Here is a 20,873-nt window from a genome sequence, read left to right as displayed (position 1 = left end):
CCACAAAGCTCCTTTCAGCTGCTGGAAAAATGATGGCAATACAGCTATGAAATGTTGGACATTCACACATGCAGCTGTTTCCAGGATCCAGATGCTAAAATTAATTTAAAATAAGCATGTTGGATATGTAGTTAGCAACAGAGATTAAATCTCTAGAAAATACAAGAAACAGCATTGCTTTTATAGGAATTTTAAGGCAAAATCATAGGTATCAATACCAACCCATATTCTAAATGTTGATTAAGCTTGGCTTTCACAGAATGTCTGATTTTATTAGTACTCCAAATGGCTGTTACCACATTTGGACCTCAATAGCTTTAATGGAAGCTAAGCAAATTTGGTATGGGAAAAGAAATAAAACTGTTCAAGTTCCTCAGGATACTTTAAACATTTCCATCTGAATATAGTTTTCTTACATGAGAAGCACCAAGCCTTGAAGCTCTTAAGAGTTTCTTAAACTATCTGAATTGGCAGCTCACATTTGGACACTTGCCACCTACAAGACAGGCCAACAGAAAACTTTCAGTTTGTTATCAGGAAGGAAAGGTCATCTGGGACACAAAAAGGGGAAAAAAAAAAGAGCACCAGAAGAACAAGAAATCTAATAGTTCAATAGCAAATGAAGTATAGATGACCAAGATTAATTTTTCATATGCTACCAGTTCTTCGTGTCTGCTGCAGAAAGCGCTACTGGAATGCTTACTATCCAGCAAAGAACTGTGTAAGTATCTTTTTGGGTTTTGAGGAGGTAAATCCAGGTTTCCCATCTCTTCCTGTACAGAGGAAGAATTGCCACTAACAGAATGAGCTAGACACGCAAACAGTAGCTTTCATCTTTAAACAATCTTGCTATTAGAATAGAGGTGCTCCAGGCACACCATTTGCACTTTGTTTCACCAGCTGTTTCTAAAAATATTGCCTTACTAAAGGAGACATCCCCCCCCCCCCCCTCCCCTTGCACAATAATTTTTTGTTTGCTTTTCCTTTCCAAGGGAAAAGCAATAGATATGAAAAACAGCATATGTGGGAAAGATCACATAGCTTCAGGGATGGACTTTTACCACTGCTATTCAAAATGTAATGAAAATCTATAAGTGAAATGACCGAAGACGCTGAAACACACTTTGATAAGTGTAACCAAAGAGTTCATTCTTCCAATGCAATTGGTACAGAACTACTAACAGATGTTTCCTATGGAGAAATGTAAGGTTTAATGTTCTGGAGAACCTAAGCGGGAAAAAGGAAGCTGAAAGAAAATGAAAAGGAGTAGTAAAAAGCTCCCAAGGTAGTTAAAGGTGAAGGTTACTAGGAATATTTTGAGAAGTCAAACAAGAAAAAGAGAAAAATGTAGTAAAATCCCCACGCAGGACTTATAAGCACAAAAAGGTAAGTTTACTTTGTTTCATAATATGACACTTTGTTAGGATGCAAATTTTAGGTTTTGGCTTTGTTTTCAAACAGCATCAATTCAAAAATGAAGTGTCATTTTAAAATGGAAATGGAGATTTGTGTTTTAGGAGTCATAAAACCAGTTTCTTGTTTTGGATTTCAGGCAGGAAGTCCAGAGGAAGCTACATGGAATCCCTGCAGTACTTTGTGAACTCCAAATCCTCACTTTTTATGAAAAAAAGAACTAGGGCATGAACATTTTCAACTACCTTCCAGTCTGTATTCCCTTTGGCTGTATATGGCATATTAAGCATGCAAAGAAAAGGGCAGACTTCAAAATCTCTGTTATCAGGAAAAAAAGCTCGCAAGACATTCATCATTTCATCCTCAAAGATCAATTACTCTACTACTATGTAGCGTGTCCAGCCTACTGCACAAAAAGTACTTGGTTGTTTTTGTTTGTTTGTTTTGGATTCATACATACACCTGCTACACTGCCAAGTCTCTTGACTTTCTCGTCAGCTCTCAAACCCTCCTTAATTCTCCTCACAACTCTCTGAGAGTCCCCAGTTCCCTGGCAGAGATAAGCAATTGAGAACATCACCAAAGGAATCTCCTTGCTGTGAGTTTGGATGTACACCAGAGGTCCTCTATGTCCATATCTCAAACAAAGAAGTCCCTCTCACCTGCATCCATGAAACATGTCCCCCCAAAATGCTGGGGTGTACCAGCTGCTTTCCAAGTTACGTGAAAGCCAAAGACTTGAATTAACGGAACTTAATAGGAGTATGTGAAAGAGGGTAAGGCAAGATTCAGTCTGTTTGTTCCATACTTGCTTGCCAAGCTCCTAAACAAGCTCCTAATCTTTTCCTCTATATCAGTTCTCCAAAATGCTCCTTTTAGCCAGAACACCATAAACACAGCATTAACAGATGTATAAATATACACATAGGTATACAAACAGAGAAAGAGAAAGTGCTTGCACATGCTTTACAATACATTAATGATCTGTGTTTCGCTGCTAAAAGAATTAGCACAGGAGAACCACAGATTTTAGAGAAAATACTGGTCTCCAGGCAGTCCATAGCAGACTTGTTGCTTCATGAAGTCAGAAAGGAATTAAAATGATATTTTGATACACTAGAAAATAACCTGAAGTAATTAAAGAGCTATTTTTGCTCTTTTTGGCTGCCAAGTACAGTTTATGAAGCTATCAGGATTTCAGCAGTGAAAATCAGTAGTTGCTAAAACTAGAATGTAAAAGTGGTCTTAGTTGTTTTAGTATCAGGGAAAAAGAGGAATTACAGACAGCCATAAAAAATGAAAAAAGGCTCAAACTGTTTTTGCACTTCTGCTGTCCAGAAAAGACAGAACAACTTCCCCCCCCCCCCCCCCCCCCTTTAATGCCTCTGACAGTTCTTGTTCTGATACTGAGATGTAGTGAAAGCAATGAAGAGACAAAAAAAACCCCAACTGTTGGAATTTTTCTGTTGCTCTAAAAAAAGCAATTTTTTTAGGTTTTGTATATCTGTCTGTAAGATAAATGTAGTTCCTCTTGAATGTCAAAAGAGGACTTTGATGAACCTTATAACAGCATTCCATGGGAGTAAAAGACTCCAGTTCATTAGACTCAGAAGATGGAAAAATGAGTCCTTGAGTGTGGCTCTTTCATAAGGTTTTAATAATGTATTTATTAATGCAATGAAAATGCAGCCAGTCTAATTTCTTGCTTTGCTTCTATCTCTAATTTCTGGTGTGACATTTTTCTCCTGCTCCTCACACAGCATTTAAGGTTAGTGCTTCATACCACTCAGGAACCAGGATTCCTAGCTGCTCACTGTTGGGATAAAGCACTGATTTCTATATCTTGTGCTTAAAAATTGGAACTGAAACAGAGCTGTAGAATGATGGCAAGCCAAAAACCCTTGGCATAATTATAAGCTTTGGTGTCTCATGATTTGCTTGAGCTGAAAATGGAAGTAGAATAGTTTTCCCGCTTTACTGATGTATCATCCCAGGTATTAAGAGTTCATGTGAACATCAGTGCCTGTGGGCTTCTAATACACAAGGCACCTTCAAGTCTGGGCATGATGATGATGGAAATAAATATATAATAAAACCCTTTAGAAGCCAAAGTCCATCTCTCTCTATTATCTGTAAATGCTCAATATGTTTTCTCTCTAATAGATATATATCTTTCTGAAATCAGCTGCTTCTTGTTTAAAGCTAACTAATCAGTTGCTATAGCTGTTTATAGGTCTAATATACATATATTTGCTTTTGATGCAAAATCTGTTCCTGAGTCATGTGCTAGCTCTTCTGTTCCAACAAATGTGTCATTGGCTATTTTTTCTTTCTTTCCCATATATTTTATGAAGCTGAAAATCAAAGCTAACAGGGATAAAAAGCAAGTCCCAGCAGGTTGAAAATATCATGTCTTAGTATTTTAGACATGTGTCAGCTTGATAACATAGGCATAGCACCAGAGGGATTGCCAGAATGTGACAGCGCACATGGCTTTGAGTTTAAAGAACATGCTTTAAAAAAAGACTGGAAGGCAGCAAGAGCAGGATAGCCAGACTGTGATACTGTGATCCTGATCTGCTCCTGGTCTTAAAGACAAACCCAAGGAAACTTATAGCAGTCAAGTCAGGTTGGAGAAACTGTGACATTTTTGAAGCAAAATTTTGATCAGGATATAAGTTCAAGTGATGGAAGTGCTGATATAAAAGATCAATATCTTGCAGTCCACTTATTAAATTAATTTATGCAGCCTGAGAATGATTCATCCCATGTGTTAACTGTAGAGGAAAAAGTGATGCATAATGAAAATAATGCCACCTCAATGTCCCCTGTCATGAAAGTATTTGCCTTTTGTGTCCCTCACTTGTTTCTCTCTGCTGTACCAGGATAGGAATTGTATCTGCTTAATAAAAACATGCAGTAATGTGACATGTCACAGCTAGTGAAGATAGCTCCTTGCACTCAAACCTTAATGATAACATAGTTTGCTTGTTGGCAGTACAGCACTATTCTGGTGTATTGTACAGCAGTTTACACCTGAATATCAAGGTTTATTAAAATATTAATTAAATCTCATTTTCTCTTTCTCTCCACCTCATTTAGCTAAGTGTTTTAGCTATGTATCTTGCCTTACAGGTAGGCAAATGAGAAATACAGATGCACAGTCACAGAATGAATCTACAGCAGAGCTGGGAGCAGTATACCAAAGTTCAGTCTCATGTCTCCTCTTTGCTCAGTGACAAATGTCAGCAGCCTTCCCTGAGACAGAAAACAGAAGTAGGAACTAACTATTTTAAGTGCCAGAAATCCATATATATACTCAGTGGGATAAAATGGAGCACAATGGGACTTTCTGCAGCAGCTCTGGTGCTAGAGTGAGCCTCTCGTTCCTTGCAGCAGAGGGCTAGTTAAAAGCATTACAGAGACTACGTAAGGTAGCATTCAGCAGGACACAGAAGCTTAACCACAGCCTGGAGGTTACTGTCCTGATGCCTGGCTACTTGATTTACTCATCACAATGCTCCAGTATGAAGGTTACCTTGAACTTCACGATGCAGGGGCCTAAAACTCTGATCCTTCTGCTCCAATAACCTGCCACTTGAGCTAAAAAAATATTGTTTCTTTTGCAGTCGCTTGAAAGGACTGTTCTGGTCTCTCTGACAGAGGGCAGTGTTACACAAACCCCTGAGCTCAGTGATTATAATGTAATTTTATAAGCAGTTGCTTTATTTAAGCAATTGCCAAGAAAACCCTTTAGATTCAGTAGGGATTAAGAGTTGTGAAAAACATACAGAGATCTAAAATCTTAACTCATCAAGGCTTTAAATAATGATTATTTTTTGCAATAATTAATAGCACTTGGTAATGTTTCTCAGATCACACATCAATTAAGAAAACTGAAATGAGCATAAGAACATTGGCTCTTATTGGGGAAAAAAGAGTATCTTCTTTTTTGTCCCTTTGCAAGTACAGGAAACATCTTGAATAAATTAAACAAAATAATTAAACAATTCCATATTGCAGACCCAAAAATATCCCATTACTTCCCTCTTCTGGAAACTCTTAACTTAAACAGGTAAGCCTTACATCATGCATTTTGTCCACAGATTTTAATTATCTCATCTTCCCCACAGAAAAATAACTCCTGCAAAACAACTGGCATTTTAGCTAGGTGCAGTGGTTTGGCCCTGGCTGGGGGCCAGATGTCCACTGAAGCCACCCTATCACTGCCTTTCTTAGATGAACAGGGAAGAGGGAAAATATAACAAAGGCCTGTGAGTCAAGATAGAAGCAATTTAATAGCATGAAAAGCAAAAGCAAAGGTTGTGTGTAGAAGTGCAAGAGCAAGCAAAGATGCTATTCTCTGCTTCCCATCAGCAGATGGTGTTCACCACTTGCTGGGAAGTGGGGGTTCAATAAGTATAGCAGTTGATCTGGAGGGCAAATGCCATCAATGAATGTCCCCACACTTCCTTCTTTCACTTAGCTTTTATGTCTCAGGTGACATCATATGACAGGGAATACCCCTTTGGTCAGTTTGGGTCATCTGGCCTGGCTGTGTCCCCCTCCAAGATCTTGCCCATTTCTCAGCCTGTTGGAAAAGCACAGCCTTGGTGCTTGACTCAGCAGTAGCCAAAACACTGGTGTGCTACCAACAACCAGCTACATCACTGCAAAACACAGCACTAGAAAGATGCTCTCAGGTGAATTAACTCCAGCTCAGGCTAACCCAATATGCTAGGCTAAAGGTACATGTAAGCACGCTCTAGGTGATTCTGTGAACACTATCTGCAAGAAAATCCACTGCCTCTTCCTCTACTAACTTGAGCTGATGCACTGATGCCAGTTGATGTATCCTAATGCACTGAGGCCTTTTGTGCAACAAACACGGCCTCCAAGACCATCAAGTCCAGCTAATCAACTAGACCATGGCATTAAGTGCCTCATCCAGTCTTTTCTTGAAGATCTCCAGGAACGGTGACTCCACCACCTCTCTGGGCAGCCCATTCCAATGGCCAATCACTCTGTGAAGAACATCTTTCTAAGATCAAACCTAAACTTCACAGCTTGAGACCATGTCCTCTTGTCCTGGTGGCCTGGGAGAAGAGACCAGCCCCCACCTGTCTACAACCTCCTTTCAGGTAGTTGTAGAGAGCAATAAGGTCTCCCCTGAGCCTCCTTTTCTCCAGGCTAAGCAACCCCAGCTCCCTCAGCCTCTCCTCATAGGGCTTGTGTTCCAGACCCCTTACCAACTTTGCCTTACACATTGCTGCATATTTGTGATGCACATGGAAGAAGACACACTGGCTGTGTTTCCAGAATTGTGTTCAAATTACACAAGTAAACATCAGCAAGACAGTTTTTACCAGTATCAGTAAAGAGGTAGATATCACACAGTAACTTATAAAATGTCTCCAGACAGTAAAGATGCACTATTCTTAGACATCTTAGGTATGTCTTCTTTTTGCTTCCTAACTAAAAAGGATTGTGGATTTTAGAAATGCATTCACATATGTATCATTTAATCTGCATGTGCACAATGATATTTCCTTCCCAAACCAGTCTTTTACAAAAAGGCCTAGGTACTTTCCATTTAACACACAACCTGAATCCTGTGGAGCATTTTCTGGTTCCTAAAGCACAGATGACAAGAGTTGTTACACTGAGATGTCAGCATGCACACACAAAACCCCTAAAAACCTGTATAAGAAGTCACTTCAGCATTATGCCACAAAATCATTTCTGTGAGGGAAATGATAATAGAGTTTGAAAACTTTCCAGCTGCAAACTTTGTTGGCTTTTAGAAACAGTGTGAACATCTTGGAATTTCCAGCCCAAAGTCTCAATGTGACACTCAGAAAATCATTCAAAGCTTTGTGCCTCTTTGTGGACTCCTCTTGGGGAGGTGGGGAGGGAAGGAGGAGAAGGGAAGGGGAAGAGGGATGACAGAGCAGCGGGGAGCTGAACACCAGCTTACAAACAGAGAACAGAATCACATAACAACACTGGACCAATAGACTCCAAGAGACACTAACAAAACAGATGGACACAGACGAGACGTAAAGATTACTACTGAGAAATAAAAAAAAAGGAGCAAAACGACCCATAAAATAAAGTAGATATATAACGCTGAGGCTGCGAGAAGCAGCTGACTCTACTGGCATAACTCTTTGAAAAAGAAGAAATTATAATACAACTAAAAATTAAATTATATGAAATTATATCCCCCCCCTCCCCAAATCATACACTACGGACTTGCTCGGTTAGCCTGAATGCGTAGCTCTGATGAAACACACGATGGCATCATCTCAGCCCATGCACCGATTAATGGAGGCCATGGTTAGTTAAATCAGCTAAACTACAGCATGCCATAAAAGATGATCTTGCACTGACTCAGAAACAAAAGGCATGACAGATATTCTGCATTGCAATAAAATTCTTTTTATGCCATCTGTGGTTTGAAGGGCTTTCTGGGTTGGGGGAATTGTTTTCCTGGGGAAGTGCAGGGGTAAAAGGGAGTCTCTGTTTTTCCTTCTGGGTGTTTATTTTCTCTGAACTCAATTAATAATAAATAAATAAAAAGGGACAAGGGAAAAGACAGGATAGAGACTTTGCAGAGGTTTTATAAAGGGGTAGGAAGAAGAGAAAATTAAAAGGGGGGGGGGTGTAAGAATCTTCATTCTTTTGTACACAACTTTCTTGGGATGTCTGGAAATACAAATTTCTTAAGGATGGCAAGAAAAGATTTTGTTGCCTTTAGTGGTTTGCAGATCTATATCTCTTTCTTGAGATGGGTAAACCATTATTTTGTTGGAAGAACTCCAAAAATATGAATTGAAAAGTACAGCAATGATTTGAAAAATTTAAAAAAAATAAAAAAAATAAAAAAAATAGCAGTATGGCACCATTAGAAGCCACAAAAAAAAAAGGGGAAAGGTATACAAAATAAACTGAAATATCAATCACCAAAAATTCATGCGGCACAAGATGAGGTGAAACGACAGAAAATGTTCTTCAAATATATACAATGCGTATATCTATCCACATATACACAGGGTGTGTGTGCATATATTGATGGATATACCTGTATAATTTTGTTTTAATTCTCCCTGCCCCACTCTACCCCAAGGCTAATTGGTAGATGAAACTATCAATTAAAAAGAAACAGACAAATAAAAGCCAAAAAGCCTCTAACAAAAGAAGAGAAGTTAACGTGCTTTGGTCATCAAGAAGTAACAATATCATGCATCTGTCCAAGCCAGCGAATGCCAGGGTTAGATGAAGGCATGAATTTCTGTGTAAACATGTGATTGGATGATAGGGGCTACTGCTGATATTGGTCATTAATTACTTTAGCATATGCACATACAGTATATATGCACGTTGGCTATATAGTGCATATATGGTTAAAATATCCTTATGGGTGGGGACTTTGGAGCTTACATAGGGGGAAAAAAATAAAAGACCAATATGCTGAAAGCTAAACTCAGTATAAATCCCTAACACAAAAGAAAAAGAAAGCCACAAAAAAAAAAAAACCCAAAACCCAACAAACCAAAACACCCAACCAAAACAAAACAAAAAACAAACCCCCAAAAATTCCTACAAGTCCTCAGCATGACTGATTTGTAAAACTTGTTTGTTTGATTTTGGTTTGTCTGTAAGACTGTAGCTAGGAAATTCCATCAAACAAATGACACCCTGAGAAGCTGCACAGATGAATCTCCCTCCTTTGGGTCCATATGGTATTCAGGCTATGAGATGGGAAGCCTACTTGTCTGTGTACTCTGAGGCATGTTACCAACTTTAAAGGTAATTTCTTTTTTCACAGCATGAGAAATGGAGCAGAACTCCAGCTTGAAAGAGGGAGAGACTAGAGGTAACTGTGTACTGTATTTCTGGGAGATGTTCCACTGAGGAGAGTAATGAAAATTCCCTGGGTGCCTCAAGAAAGTTGATGCAGTTTATGGAGGACAAGAACAAAATCAGCACTCCTCTTGGTTTCTTCAGTCACGGTTTCTTCACTTCCAGTACAGTGCTTTTTGCACTATGCTGGCAGCTCGTGGACTCTTGGAAGACAGATTCTACTTGTTTTCTGCAAATAAATCTCTGACTCAGGCAGCCTGTAGGTACTTAGTTTTGCAGCTTGATTGTCCTAGCCCACAAATCAAGAGCCTGAAGTGGATGTGTAGAGGCCAAAGAATTATAGATACAGACACCATACCTGTAGGATATGTGTCTCCTGTGTATGGGGATATGCCACAAACTACTAACTTCCAGTGCAAAGAACTGTAGATTTTGGCATTTCTATTGCTTTCTCCAGTGCCTCATGGCTTAACAATTTGTTTAGACAATGCCAGCCTTGTAATATGTAAAGCCTTTTGGGAAACACAGAATAAATTTCTCTGGAAAAGAAATCACCTAGGAAATTGCTGAGCCAGTGGGAAGGGAAAGCTGGTAAATGCACCAAGGAAGAAACATGAGCTGTGTCAAGCCAGGCAGCTAGGATTACGCCTTACTGACCAGTTCAACAGGCTACATTACAGGCTTCAGGCTAACTGGTGAGTGTCTGAGTCTTACTGTTATGAGCAGCCTGGGCTATGATTCCAATCAACTGTCCAGTCACTAGCATCCAGCCTGCCTGGTGCCACAGCACTGCACTTTTCCATGTGCTTAATGGGAGCAAGGGCAACGGTATGAGAAGACTGCAGCAGCTGCTGTCAGGAAAAACATAACTATAATCCTCAGGGCTTTGAATTGGTAAAATCACACTGTAGAGATACTCCTCATTTGACTGGAAAGAGATGGGTGCTTGATTTCTTCATAACAGCACAGTGCTTTCTAGCTAACAGCAAAGATATTTCTCTTACAAATATTTTGTTGTTTGAGAGTGGATGAGTGACCACCATCACAGCACTGTGTTCAAAAGCACAAACTCAGGGTCCTGGGTTCAGCTTTGAGGAACTTAAATATTTGAGCTTCAGATCTTGCTGGAACAGGCCAGAAGAGGGTCCTGCACTCATACCAGAGAAAAGCATCATGTTTCTGGTGCAGATGCCAGAGGATTTTCAAACATAGATTGGGATAAGTGAAATTTCCATAGAGATAAGAGAGTGAGACTACTCTTAACTGTAAGTAAATGTTTCTTTGTGGCAGATGAACAGGTTTATGCCCTCTGTATCATTTAAAGTGAGCCATTCTCAAAGAGCTAGAGATCTAAATGCATTTAGGCTATGTGTCTGCATTAAGAGGAATAGGAAGTATTTTTTATTACTGAACCTGCAATGACTTCTTCATTATGTAAAATAAAAATGGATTTGGGATTCACAGCTCTTGTTGCCATTGCTTTTTAGAATAATTCCTTATGCAAATATATGTGTCTACAGGGGATGCCTGTAGGCTACATTTGTCAGGACAGGTCCTGCAACAGCTCCTAGTTTCTGAAAAAGGGCATGTACAGAAATCCAAACAGAAATCACTTTTGGAAGAGGGGTGTGGTAGCTAGCATGCTACAGTGAGCTTCTTAAGCTAGCAAGGAAAATCCTGATGGGAGCACAGTGGGGAAATTACCTTTACACCATCTTCTTTTAAAGAGATGTAAGTGTCCAGACACAGATCATATGCTTACTGACATTCAGGTGTTGTATTTAACAGACAATCAGAGTTAAGTGACAGGAAGACCTTGCAAAAGGTTGTCATATGACACTTAGCCAGAGAGAGGACACAATTTTCTATCTTTTGAACTGTCTTTGAGTACACCAAATCCAGTGCTTTCAAAAGGACTCTGTAGGGTACTGCCTCTAATCCAGGACTAAGACCAAAGTAATAAATTTAGATCTTGGGATTTGATTCTGACCTGTATGAAATCCAAAAGCTCTTGATTTGTTTGCTGCCCTTGTCTTGGTTATTGCACAGCAGGTTCATAATCATGTATATCATATCTTACAGCTGCAGCAGTGGGTTCAGCAACCTTTGCATTACTGGACCATGGCACTGAGGGTGATGGAAGGCCAAGATCTGGTGTTTGGCAGAAACTCAAGACCTATAAAAGCTACACATTATCAGAACAACAAAAAAAAGAGTCTGTGCTAGGTTAGGTCATTTAATTTTCAGTTTGCTGCAAAAAGGATCAGGCAAGTCAGAAGGCAGTGTAAAATACTCTGACTTGTCAGCAGAATGGGATGATGTAACTTCAAATGAACCTAATTAAAAAAATACATTACATTAGAAAATATCCAAACCCATACACTAGAAAGTCTGGGTATTTTTTTTTCCCCACGATGAATATATTTCAACACTAAGTCTTGTCATACAGCCAGAATCCTGACTTGGCTGGTGAAGTGTAAAGGAAAACATATCTGCTCAGCCAAGCCAGCACCACTGGCTCAGACTGCTTTAGTGCTCCAGAGCAGGATGGGCTGAGTGACTTGCTTCGATGCTAGCTGTACTGCAGACACTGTTCTACCTTCCCTGGGTGAAGTGGGAATGGAGACAGTAAGATAGACAAAGAAATTTAAATGAGCGCAATAAACCTATTATGCTTACTTCCTATGGGACAAGCTAAGTTTATGCTTTTGGGGGCAAAAATGACTTGAATAACTCTCCTCCTGGTGACTTTGTACAGCAGTGCCTCTGAATGCAAAAAATGTCAAAATCTGGAAGTGTAAATTTCATCAGCAAGGACCATAAGAGAGGCCTTTTTTTACATCTAATCAGGTTAACTTTTATTCACGTCACATTAATTCCCCCAAATGATTCAGACTGGCTGAATTTGTCTCAGGTAGACCACTATTCTATGAAGGAAGAGTAGGGTGTCATTAAAATACTGGGGGAAACTTCCAAGAATGTCTAGTAGTTCAGAAGAATACCTTCAGCAGGTTTTCAGTGAATCATACTGTTTCACACAGCAGATATTCAGATGTCTGTAGGCACTTGTAGCTGCCAACTGCAATGCCTAGCAGGATTTTCAAAGGCAAGTCATTTCTACAAATCCAGTTGGTATCTGTTGGTAGTATTAGATTTCTAACTGTGTCAAGAGAGAGGCATTTTTAGTCTGGAAATGTTGCTCTAAAGTGCTCTGAAAGTTCATGCTAAACATCCTGGTTTACTCAGTTTCTCCTGAACCTTTGATTTTTCCATTGGCAGCACAAGCTGAGTATTACAATTGCTGGCCATTGAAGTAATCACGATTTTTCACGTTGAAACATAAAGGACAATAATGTACAAGAGGAGGAGTCTGGCAAAGATCTTCTTTCCTCATTAATTGAAACACTTGGCAACCAGAATAAAAAATAAAATAAAATGAAATTTTGAAATGTCAGTGAAACTTTGATGAAGTGATTCCTATCTATTCACTTGGACATCAGTTGTGGTAGATCAGTCCATTCAGAGTGATCCTATTAGTCTCATGCCTCACTTTTATGAAGATCACTGTGCTGGTATTCTAGTACTACCTTTATTTAAAATCCTAGCACTCACTTTATTTATGCTTCACAATCTAGTATTGTTTAGGCTGTTTTTCTGCCAGATGGGAAGCTGAAAAACTTATGGACCTCTGTGAAAAAAAAGATGAGAGTAAGCTGAGCTATTTGTTAGCATCAGTTGTTGTGTCACTGCCTTCCCTGCCATCACAGGGGAGTCAAGAGAATAGGTGGAAGTTCCCAGCTACAAGGTAACACCAATTGCAGGTTGCTGCAGGACCAAGTTCTACCAAACATGATAAATGGAATAGAAGGATGTGAAAGCACTAGCCTTGTAATGTTATTGTTGCATTAATCAAATGGCTCTAGGAAACTAGAAACAGGATATTTATGATGGTTTCTCGGGATTTATTTTTTTTTTTTAAGAAGAAAATAATAAACTTCCCAAGGTAAAAAAAAAAAAGAAAGAAAAAAAAAGGAAAATAAAAAGAAAAACCAAACCAAACAAACAAACAAAAAACCCTCGAAACTATTTATATGTTTCACTTACAAGGACAAAAAATTGAAACCAAACTCCCTCTTTTTCTTTTAAATGTACACAGAAATTCGATGATGTCTGTTCTCTATTATAGAAATGCTTAACTCATGGCAAGCCTCAAAAAAGAAGACTTGAAAAAGCCTGTAAAAAAATTAAATAGACTGCAGTTGCCTGCTGGATATCACATCATATATCTCACCAGAAAGAAAAGCCATCAATTTATCAAAATGTATCTGAAAGGGAGAACCTGAGTCAGTTCCACATGGCCACTCCTTCTGACTCTTTAGCGGATACATTTTGAAGCATCACCACAGATAACAAGGCAAGGATTACTACTAATTTTGTTATGTTAGAACTATGTTTTGGTGCTCCCCAATTTCTTTGGGCTCACAGGAAACAAAATTAGTATAAACACATTACCATGTTAACTGTATTCAAAATCCCATGGACAAAGGTATCCTTTTACAGTCTTCACAAAGATTAAACAATGCTAACAACCCATTATTGCTTTTTTTTTTTTCCTTTTTCTTTCTTTCTTTTTTTCCCCTTTCCTGTTTCTCAAAATTTCAGCCTCACCACATCATAAATCTTAGTATTTTTTTCTTTCCCACTGTGTCAGAGAAGGAACTGCTACAAACACGTGAACTATCAATTACCTGGGATGACTTTCAGGCAGTTTGGCTTTCCATGTAAGCAACTTTACCTTAACTGTGTTTTGCTGTTGCCAAGTCCATGGGATCTGATGCTTGGCTGCATAGTGTTTTATTTTATATATATATTTTTTATTTTATGTATATACACTATATACATAAGTGTATATATATAGACATATACACACATATATATACATATATAATTGTATATGTATACATTCACACATATAAATATATGTATGCATTGTTTTTTGCAAATGAAATCAGAAAGCAAGCAAAATAAGACTGACCTGACTTACCTGTACTGGGCTCACAGTCAATGAAATCTTCATCGTCACTGGAACATTCAGCTGATGAAACGATGTCATCTGTTGTCTGGCATGTGAAAGAAAGGAATGAAGGAAAAAGAACAGATTGAAAAAAAAGGGTAAGATACTTGCAAGTCAAAAGGCTGTTACAGAAGCAACTCAGTATCCTGGGGGGGGGGGGGAAATGTTTCAGCATTGTAACTTTAAAATATTTTAAACTGGTATCAAGCTCTCTAGATAGGGTTGTGTAAATGTGCCCTCTGTGTAGCTGGAGTCTCCTGCCAGAGGAATAGTGCTTATTCTGTGCTGCTGAATATTGAAGGTGTGCACAGGTGGGGTGTGCCTGCCAGGCTGGTGAGGGTACCAGGCAGATCACACTGTTAAGTGCAGTAGGCTACGACACGAACTTGGCTGGCAGACCATCTTCCCACAGCCAAAGCAGACGTGTCCATGTGGAACGCACTGGGCTCCTTGATAAATACCTATACCACAGAGGGGTAGCCAGAAGGCACTTAACTGAGATACTTATTGTATGAGACATGTTCAGGCTGAACATGCTTTCTGCAAAGAACGCACAGGATACTTAACATGTATCACCCAGGCACTAGCAGTGCTCTTTGCTTTGTTGCTCCATGCACCACTCAGAGAGAAGTAATTTCTGTCTTCTAACCCACCTCATGGGCTGGGAATCCTTTGTGACTACCCAGGCAGAACACCTAAATATCTGTGCAAGCCACTGTTGCATGGTGAAGAACTGCTGCATGTGTCAAGTATGCCCAACATATAACCTCACCTAGTGGTGAACAGGGATGTGGCTGTCACTGGGCTGACAGGCTAAAAAGTCTGGTTCTGAAAGGTTTAAACCAAACTGTGGCTGTGCCTCTTAAAGGTTTCAGCACAGTCCTTAGCATTTTCAGCTGGTAATATTCACTGGAACATTCAAGTTCCTTCTTTCTTGGGTTTTTTGTTATTTTTTCTTTATTTTTTTTACCCTCCTCTCTCTCTCTTTTTTAAAAAATTAATTCTTTTGTGTGCTGCTGGTCTAATTAATGAGCAGTACGTACTGCAGCATGTTACAGAGAAGTGTACTGGCGTCTCTTCCCAGCAGTATCTCCTGCCTGTAATTGCTGCAATTAGTTGAATTAGTAATGCAGACCATTAGGGAGAGTCTGTGGCAGCCTCTGGACACAGGTTGTAACGTTCCTGCACACAGCACAAAATTACCCCATCTCAGCTCCAGCCATGGATTCTGCACAAATTGTCTCCCTTAACAGCTTTTCCTTGCAGAGCTGCCTGTTCTGCTGAGCAGTAGGATCAGTGGGAGGACTCCTCAAACAAAACAACTAAAATATTCCTCATCAGCCAGCAAGCACTGCTGAAATCTCAGCTCCTCAGGAGCCAGGCAGCTGTACTTCAGTACACTGTACTTTACTACTGCAGGTGGATGGATATTCCTGGGAATCTCACATCAAGCATTCCAAATCTTTATTTCTGAAAAAGAATCTTCAGTTTTAAATAAGGTCTCCTTTACATTCTTGCATCCCCTGTGGTTATCTCCAACATGCTCCCTCTTTGAATAGGTGTTCTGAGGTCTCAGCCTTTTCTTTAGCCTCCTGTGGTCCTAGCACTATCAAATTGCCTTGCTTTCCCCCTCTCTGTTTGTGTTTGTGCAAAGGAAACAGCAAAACCGAGCAGTCAGCCAGAAAGATCAGAGCAAACCTAATATTCTTGCACTCTTGATTTCAGTGGCTTAAAGTGAGCCGCAGAAGAAAAATAGGATAGGATAGCTATTTAAAATTTATATAAAAGAGTATCTGTGAAAAAACAGCCGCAAAATAAGTGAATTCCTATCATAGCTGCTATTCAGTCCTACCCAGTAGTGCCATTTGGCAGTTTTGTAGGTTGTAATCTTGCAGCAGCCTCATGCTGAAATACTTTCATAATCTTGCTTCAATGAAGAGCGAAGATTAAAAGGAGTTTGGGGGTAACATGTACAAAGACATTTCCTGCTTTACAGCAAGAAAGAACATGCAAAACAGCCATTGAAATCCTGGTAGCTTCTCTCTTAAAACAAGCTGGTATTAAAAGTTTGTCTGTTCAGTGAGAGGTCAAGGAAGGAAGAATGGACAAAATGTAAATCTGCATTCTACAATACTTCTGATCCTGCCACATATATTTTATAAGGCATTATTTACCCTGAAAGATCTCAAATGACTTTATAACTTTGATCACATCCTCCAACAGTGAAAAAAAGTTGTCCCTGGATAGTTTCTTTACACTGTAAAGTAGTTCAGTACAATAAGTCAAAAAAACTATACTGCAGGAAATTTTTTAAGCAGTTGAAATGGGTGAAACTGGAGATTTATATTACAGTTGTCTAAAACACTTGTAAAAGAGTGTTAAGAATAGCACTGTGAATAAAGAATGAATTATCCATCACTACTAGAAGACCTTGCTCAGACAGTGCTAGGACCCTGGCAACAGCTTTTTATTTCCAAGTTGAATTTAGAGCATATGGATTTTGCTCATAATTGAAGATCTGACAATTCAGATGTAAGGTCTCATAAGAAGAATAGTGATGATTTGCTCTGAGTATGAGATAAACATCAAAATTTTAACAATGTGTGGCTGTCACATCAACTGCTATACCTACCCACTTACCAACTTACTTTCTCATATCTAAGGGCTTCATGCAACGCTAACTTGGAATCAGATCCAATTTAGAATAGAATAATTTAGAATAAACCAAACCAGGTTGGAAGAGAGCTTCAAGATCATCACGTCCAACCCATCAACCAATCCAACCCACCTAATCAACTAAACCATGGCACCAAGCATCCCATCAAGTCTCCTCCTGAACACCTCCAAAGACAGCGACTCCACCACCTCCTTGGGCAGCCCATGCCAATGGGCAATCACTCTCTCTGTATAGAACTTCTTCCTAACATCCAACCTGAACCTCCCCTGGCTCAGCCTGAGACTGTGTCCTCTTGTTCTGGTATTGAATTGACAATGTGATTCCTTATTTGTGAAGAATAAGAAGTTCCTTTATAACATTTTTTTTCTTTCTTTCCCCCTACCACACCCCCCCCACCCTTCTTGCCTGTTAGGGGCATCATATGAAACCAGAAAAGTAGAATGCCCAGAGGAAAACCAGGTGACATTATTATATACAATGCGGTTATTGGGTTTTGTTTGTTTGGTTTTGTTTTGATTTAAACTGACAAATTCTGGGATGTAATCATATATATATCATATATATACACACATATAATATATATACATTTATAATATACATATCATATCTATATATCTATATATAAAATCAATGTGTATCATATAAATGTGGTTTGGAAGTGATCAGTCAAATTAAAGATAAATTCATCTGTCCTGAGCTATGAAATACCCCATATCTATCTTGGAAAGTCCAGGCGCCATAAGCACTGAAAACCAAAGAAGTATCACTATTTACACTCTCCTGTTTGGGACTCTCTCCTCAAGGCCCAAACCATTGCCAGGGCCAGCACCAAGATGCTCTATGAGGTGAGGCTCTGAGCCTCCCAGACACCCTTGTGCATGACAAATCTTGAACACTGTGGTAGGAAAAGTTTTGAAGCCAAGATGGGTTCTGAGCAGGAGCTGAAAATGTATGAATCCTAGCCCCTATTTATTCTCTTGAACAATTTCCCACCTAATAGGCACCTATGTTTCATTTGAAGCATATTTATGTTGTAGTCTCAGGTATGTTGTCTAGATTTCCTTTTATAAAATCCTTACGAAGCTTATGTTGGTTCTGAACAGAAAAAGAGCACAGTCAACCAGACTCAGACACCATGCAAACATGTGATGTGCAATACTCATCAAATCTTCAAGCTTCAACCTGCCTCTGCACTTTTTCACGACTGGTTGAATGTGTGATTCTATCAGTTAACCTTTGCCCTTTTCTATCCATCTCCACTGTATGCTATTTCTCCTGATATGCTTTTTGTTTTTTCCTTTATTTTTTTCCTTGCTCTATCATTTCTCTTTGTCCTATGCTGCTGGTTTTGTATGTATAAAATTAAGGTTAGAAAAAGAGGAAAACCTCCAGAAGTGGCGTTAGAGTTAAGCCAAGGTCATTAAGGAGATGTCTATAAACCACAGAAAAGATAAGTACACTAATCTGTCTTGCCATTTCCTATCACACATTTTTAATGTCAATACATTCCATCAGAATTCATCACTAAATAATTTTCTAGTCCCTTCACATATTGGTTTTCCATGCACCTTCCACTCAGATACCAACACCTGAATCATCCCAGAGGAATAAACATGTTTCAGTAAGAAACAGCAACTAATTTCTGACCCCAGAAACCGTCAAGGAATCCTCCAGAAGTCCATAACTTATTGTAACTGGAAGCCAAGAATTTTCATTGGGTAATTATTAAACTTGCTACTTCCACTAGAGAGAAGAGGCTTGTGGGCAGTGACCCCAGAAATCTTTCCACCAACATCAGGTCTCATCAGAAATAGCTCACTCTGAGGCAGTAAGCAAAACCATCTATTCCATTTCTGGTTCCCAATCCCCATTTTTGAAATGGTGCTGATTATACTCACCCCTATTGGCCCCAGGGAAGGTAAACAGATTAATTCTTCAGTCTCTGCCCAGTGATATAGAGATGGTAAATGCTAAACATTCCTATGTACAGGCAACATGATAGTAAAGAGACTTCTCTGTATGCTACGATGGAAATGATGTTTGTGTTTTCTTTGGAAAGAACACGAGAGAGAAAATATTCTACCCCATATATTAGCTAAATTCTATATTAAAAATAATAATTCATACTATATTGTTTTAAAATATGTATTTCATTTTTAAAGAATCCCAGCTTTGAAATTACTTGGCCCTGTATTAAAGGCCATAAAACTAAAGATAGGTATTATAATAACTTTCAATAAAATCTCTCACTGGCAGGAACCCTTTTTATTCCTTCCTCTGGAAGATTTTTTATGGCATTTATATTATTATTTTTTTTCTCTCCCTCTCTCTAGTGTTTAATGAAATTGCTTTGGAATAAAAGCAGGATAGGAGAAAGTGCTAAACTCTGAGTCCACCCTGGAGGATTTATGGGCGTATTTACCTTCAAATTCTTTCAATTTCACTGAATTGGCTCCCCATTCCTTTCCATGAATTATTAGTTCTGTAATCACCTCCTCCTAATTATTCACTTTAAGGGCCTCTTCAATCTCACCATGGTGATGGTTCTAACATCTTTGTTCATTATGCTGTGTGTACTGGCGGGGGATGTAAAGCACAAAGAAAGTCAGGACATCATGGCAAGATCTGCTCAAGATGATTCCTCTCCTGTCCAATCTTCCAAGGGCCCAAAGCTCTAATTTATGTGTCAGCTCCCCAACCTTTGCTCCTATGTTCTGCACAAAATGGCAGGTGCTGAATCTTCCTTTTCTGAACTGCAAAGTTTTTTTGACACCTTGCTCTTTGGGTGCACTATTATTTGAGAAAGATTAAGCATGCTGGGTAAAATAAGTCCTGTCACAGAACAGCTTTATGAAATTATAAATAATGCACCCAAGAATGATGGAGTTCTCACTTTCAGAGGTAGGGAAAAGACAGGGACTCATAAATTCAACCCCCCGACAAATTCCTCCAGAAGCACACACTTGGTAGTTGTTTCACTTGGTAAAGTAGGATCCAATTTTCCTACTTGCCCTTTGCTTGAAATTCTTCTGCACACTGTACACATTACTTCCAATTCAACACCATTATTCAAAAAGGAACACTTAACACTTTGTTGTGAGGTAAGTGTAAATCTCTTTGCTGCCAAGGAATGACAATTTACAGTCCTCCATGATAATACAACCACCTCAAAATGCCAGATATAAATACCGCTCCAAGAGCAGAGACATCGTTGTCTTTATCTGAGCAGTGTATTTGCCTTTTACACCTAAAATATACAGAGCTGAAACAAAACAAATGCTTCTTAAGTCTGACCACTTGATTCCCTCCACTGCACCCATGCTTCTGTATTTTCTAGATATCACAGCATCACAGTATATTAGAGGTTGGAAGGGACCTCAAGAGATCATCGGGTCCAACCCCCGTGCCATAGCAGAACCTGTGCACAAATGGAAAAATACCAGAAATGCTGCAAAAATCATAGCTGGATATTATAAAACAAGCTGCAATCGGGGACTGTATAGTTTTAAGAAGAGTTCTGGATCTACTATCTGTTGCTGAAGAGTATTTATTCTCTCAAACTCATTAGCAATGGATAGTACTACTTGTATTTTTGTATTACAACACAGCCACAGCCACAAAGACGGGCAAGCCCTCTGCACTCACACACTGGTGCGGAAGTTGTGTCTGCCTCTGCAGAGGCAATACATCAAACATGAAACAAACAATTTTTCTTCATGTAGCTCATTTGAGGTGAATACAAACCCAAGAAGATCAAATCCTCTATTGGTTTAAATTGGCATTAATTTCAACAATGCTACAACAATTTATAGCAAGATAATATAGCTCACTACATTTAGTTTC

The 20,873-nt window shown here is 39.1% G+C and overlaps 1 protein-coding gene across 41 annotated transcripts in view; it reads right to left on the bottom strand.

The window, feature by feature from the left end:
- NRXN3 (neurexin 3) overlaps positions 1–20,873 on the bottom strand; it is a 1,031,515-nt gene that overhangs the window by 24,264 nt on the left and 986,378 nt on the right. For 26 of the 41 annotated variants that reach the window (XR_010988607.1, XR_010988609.1, XM_068148688.1 and 23 more), the window contains one exon: positions 14,315–14,399. Coding sequence is in view for 38 of the 41 variants with exons in the window: in XM_068148688.1 (XP_068004789.1) it covers positions 14,315–14,399 (85 nt within the window). In the remaining 3 variants the exon portion in view is untranslated. The remainder of the gene's footprint in view (positions 1–14,314; positions 14,400–20,873) is intronic. The other 15 variants (XR_010988608.1, XM_068148702.1, XM_068148701.1 and 12 more) reach the window with 1 other exon arrangement.

Source organism: Melanerpes formicivorus, unplaced genomic scaffold (genome assembly GCF_026170545.1).
Source record: "Melanerpes formicivorus ecotype bairdi unplaced genomic scaffold, bMelFor1.0.p_v2 SCAF_17, whole genome shotgun sequence".
Taxonomy (NCBI): Eukaryota; Metazoa; Chordata; class Aves; order Piciformes; family Picidae; genus Melanerpes; species Melanerpes formicivorus.
This window is presented reverse-complemented; position numbering and strand designations above follow the sequence as displayed.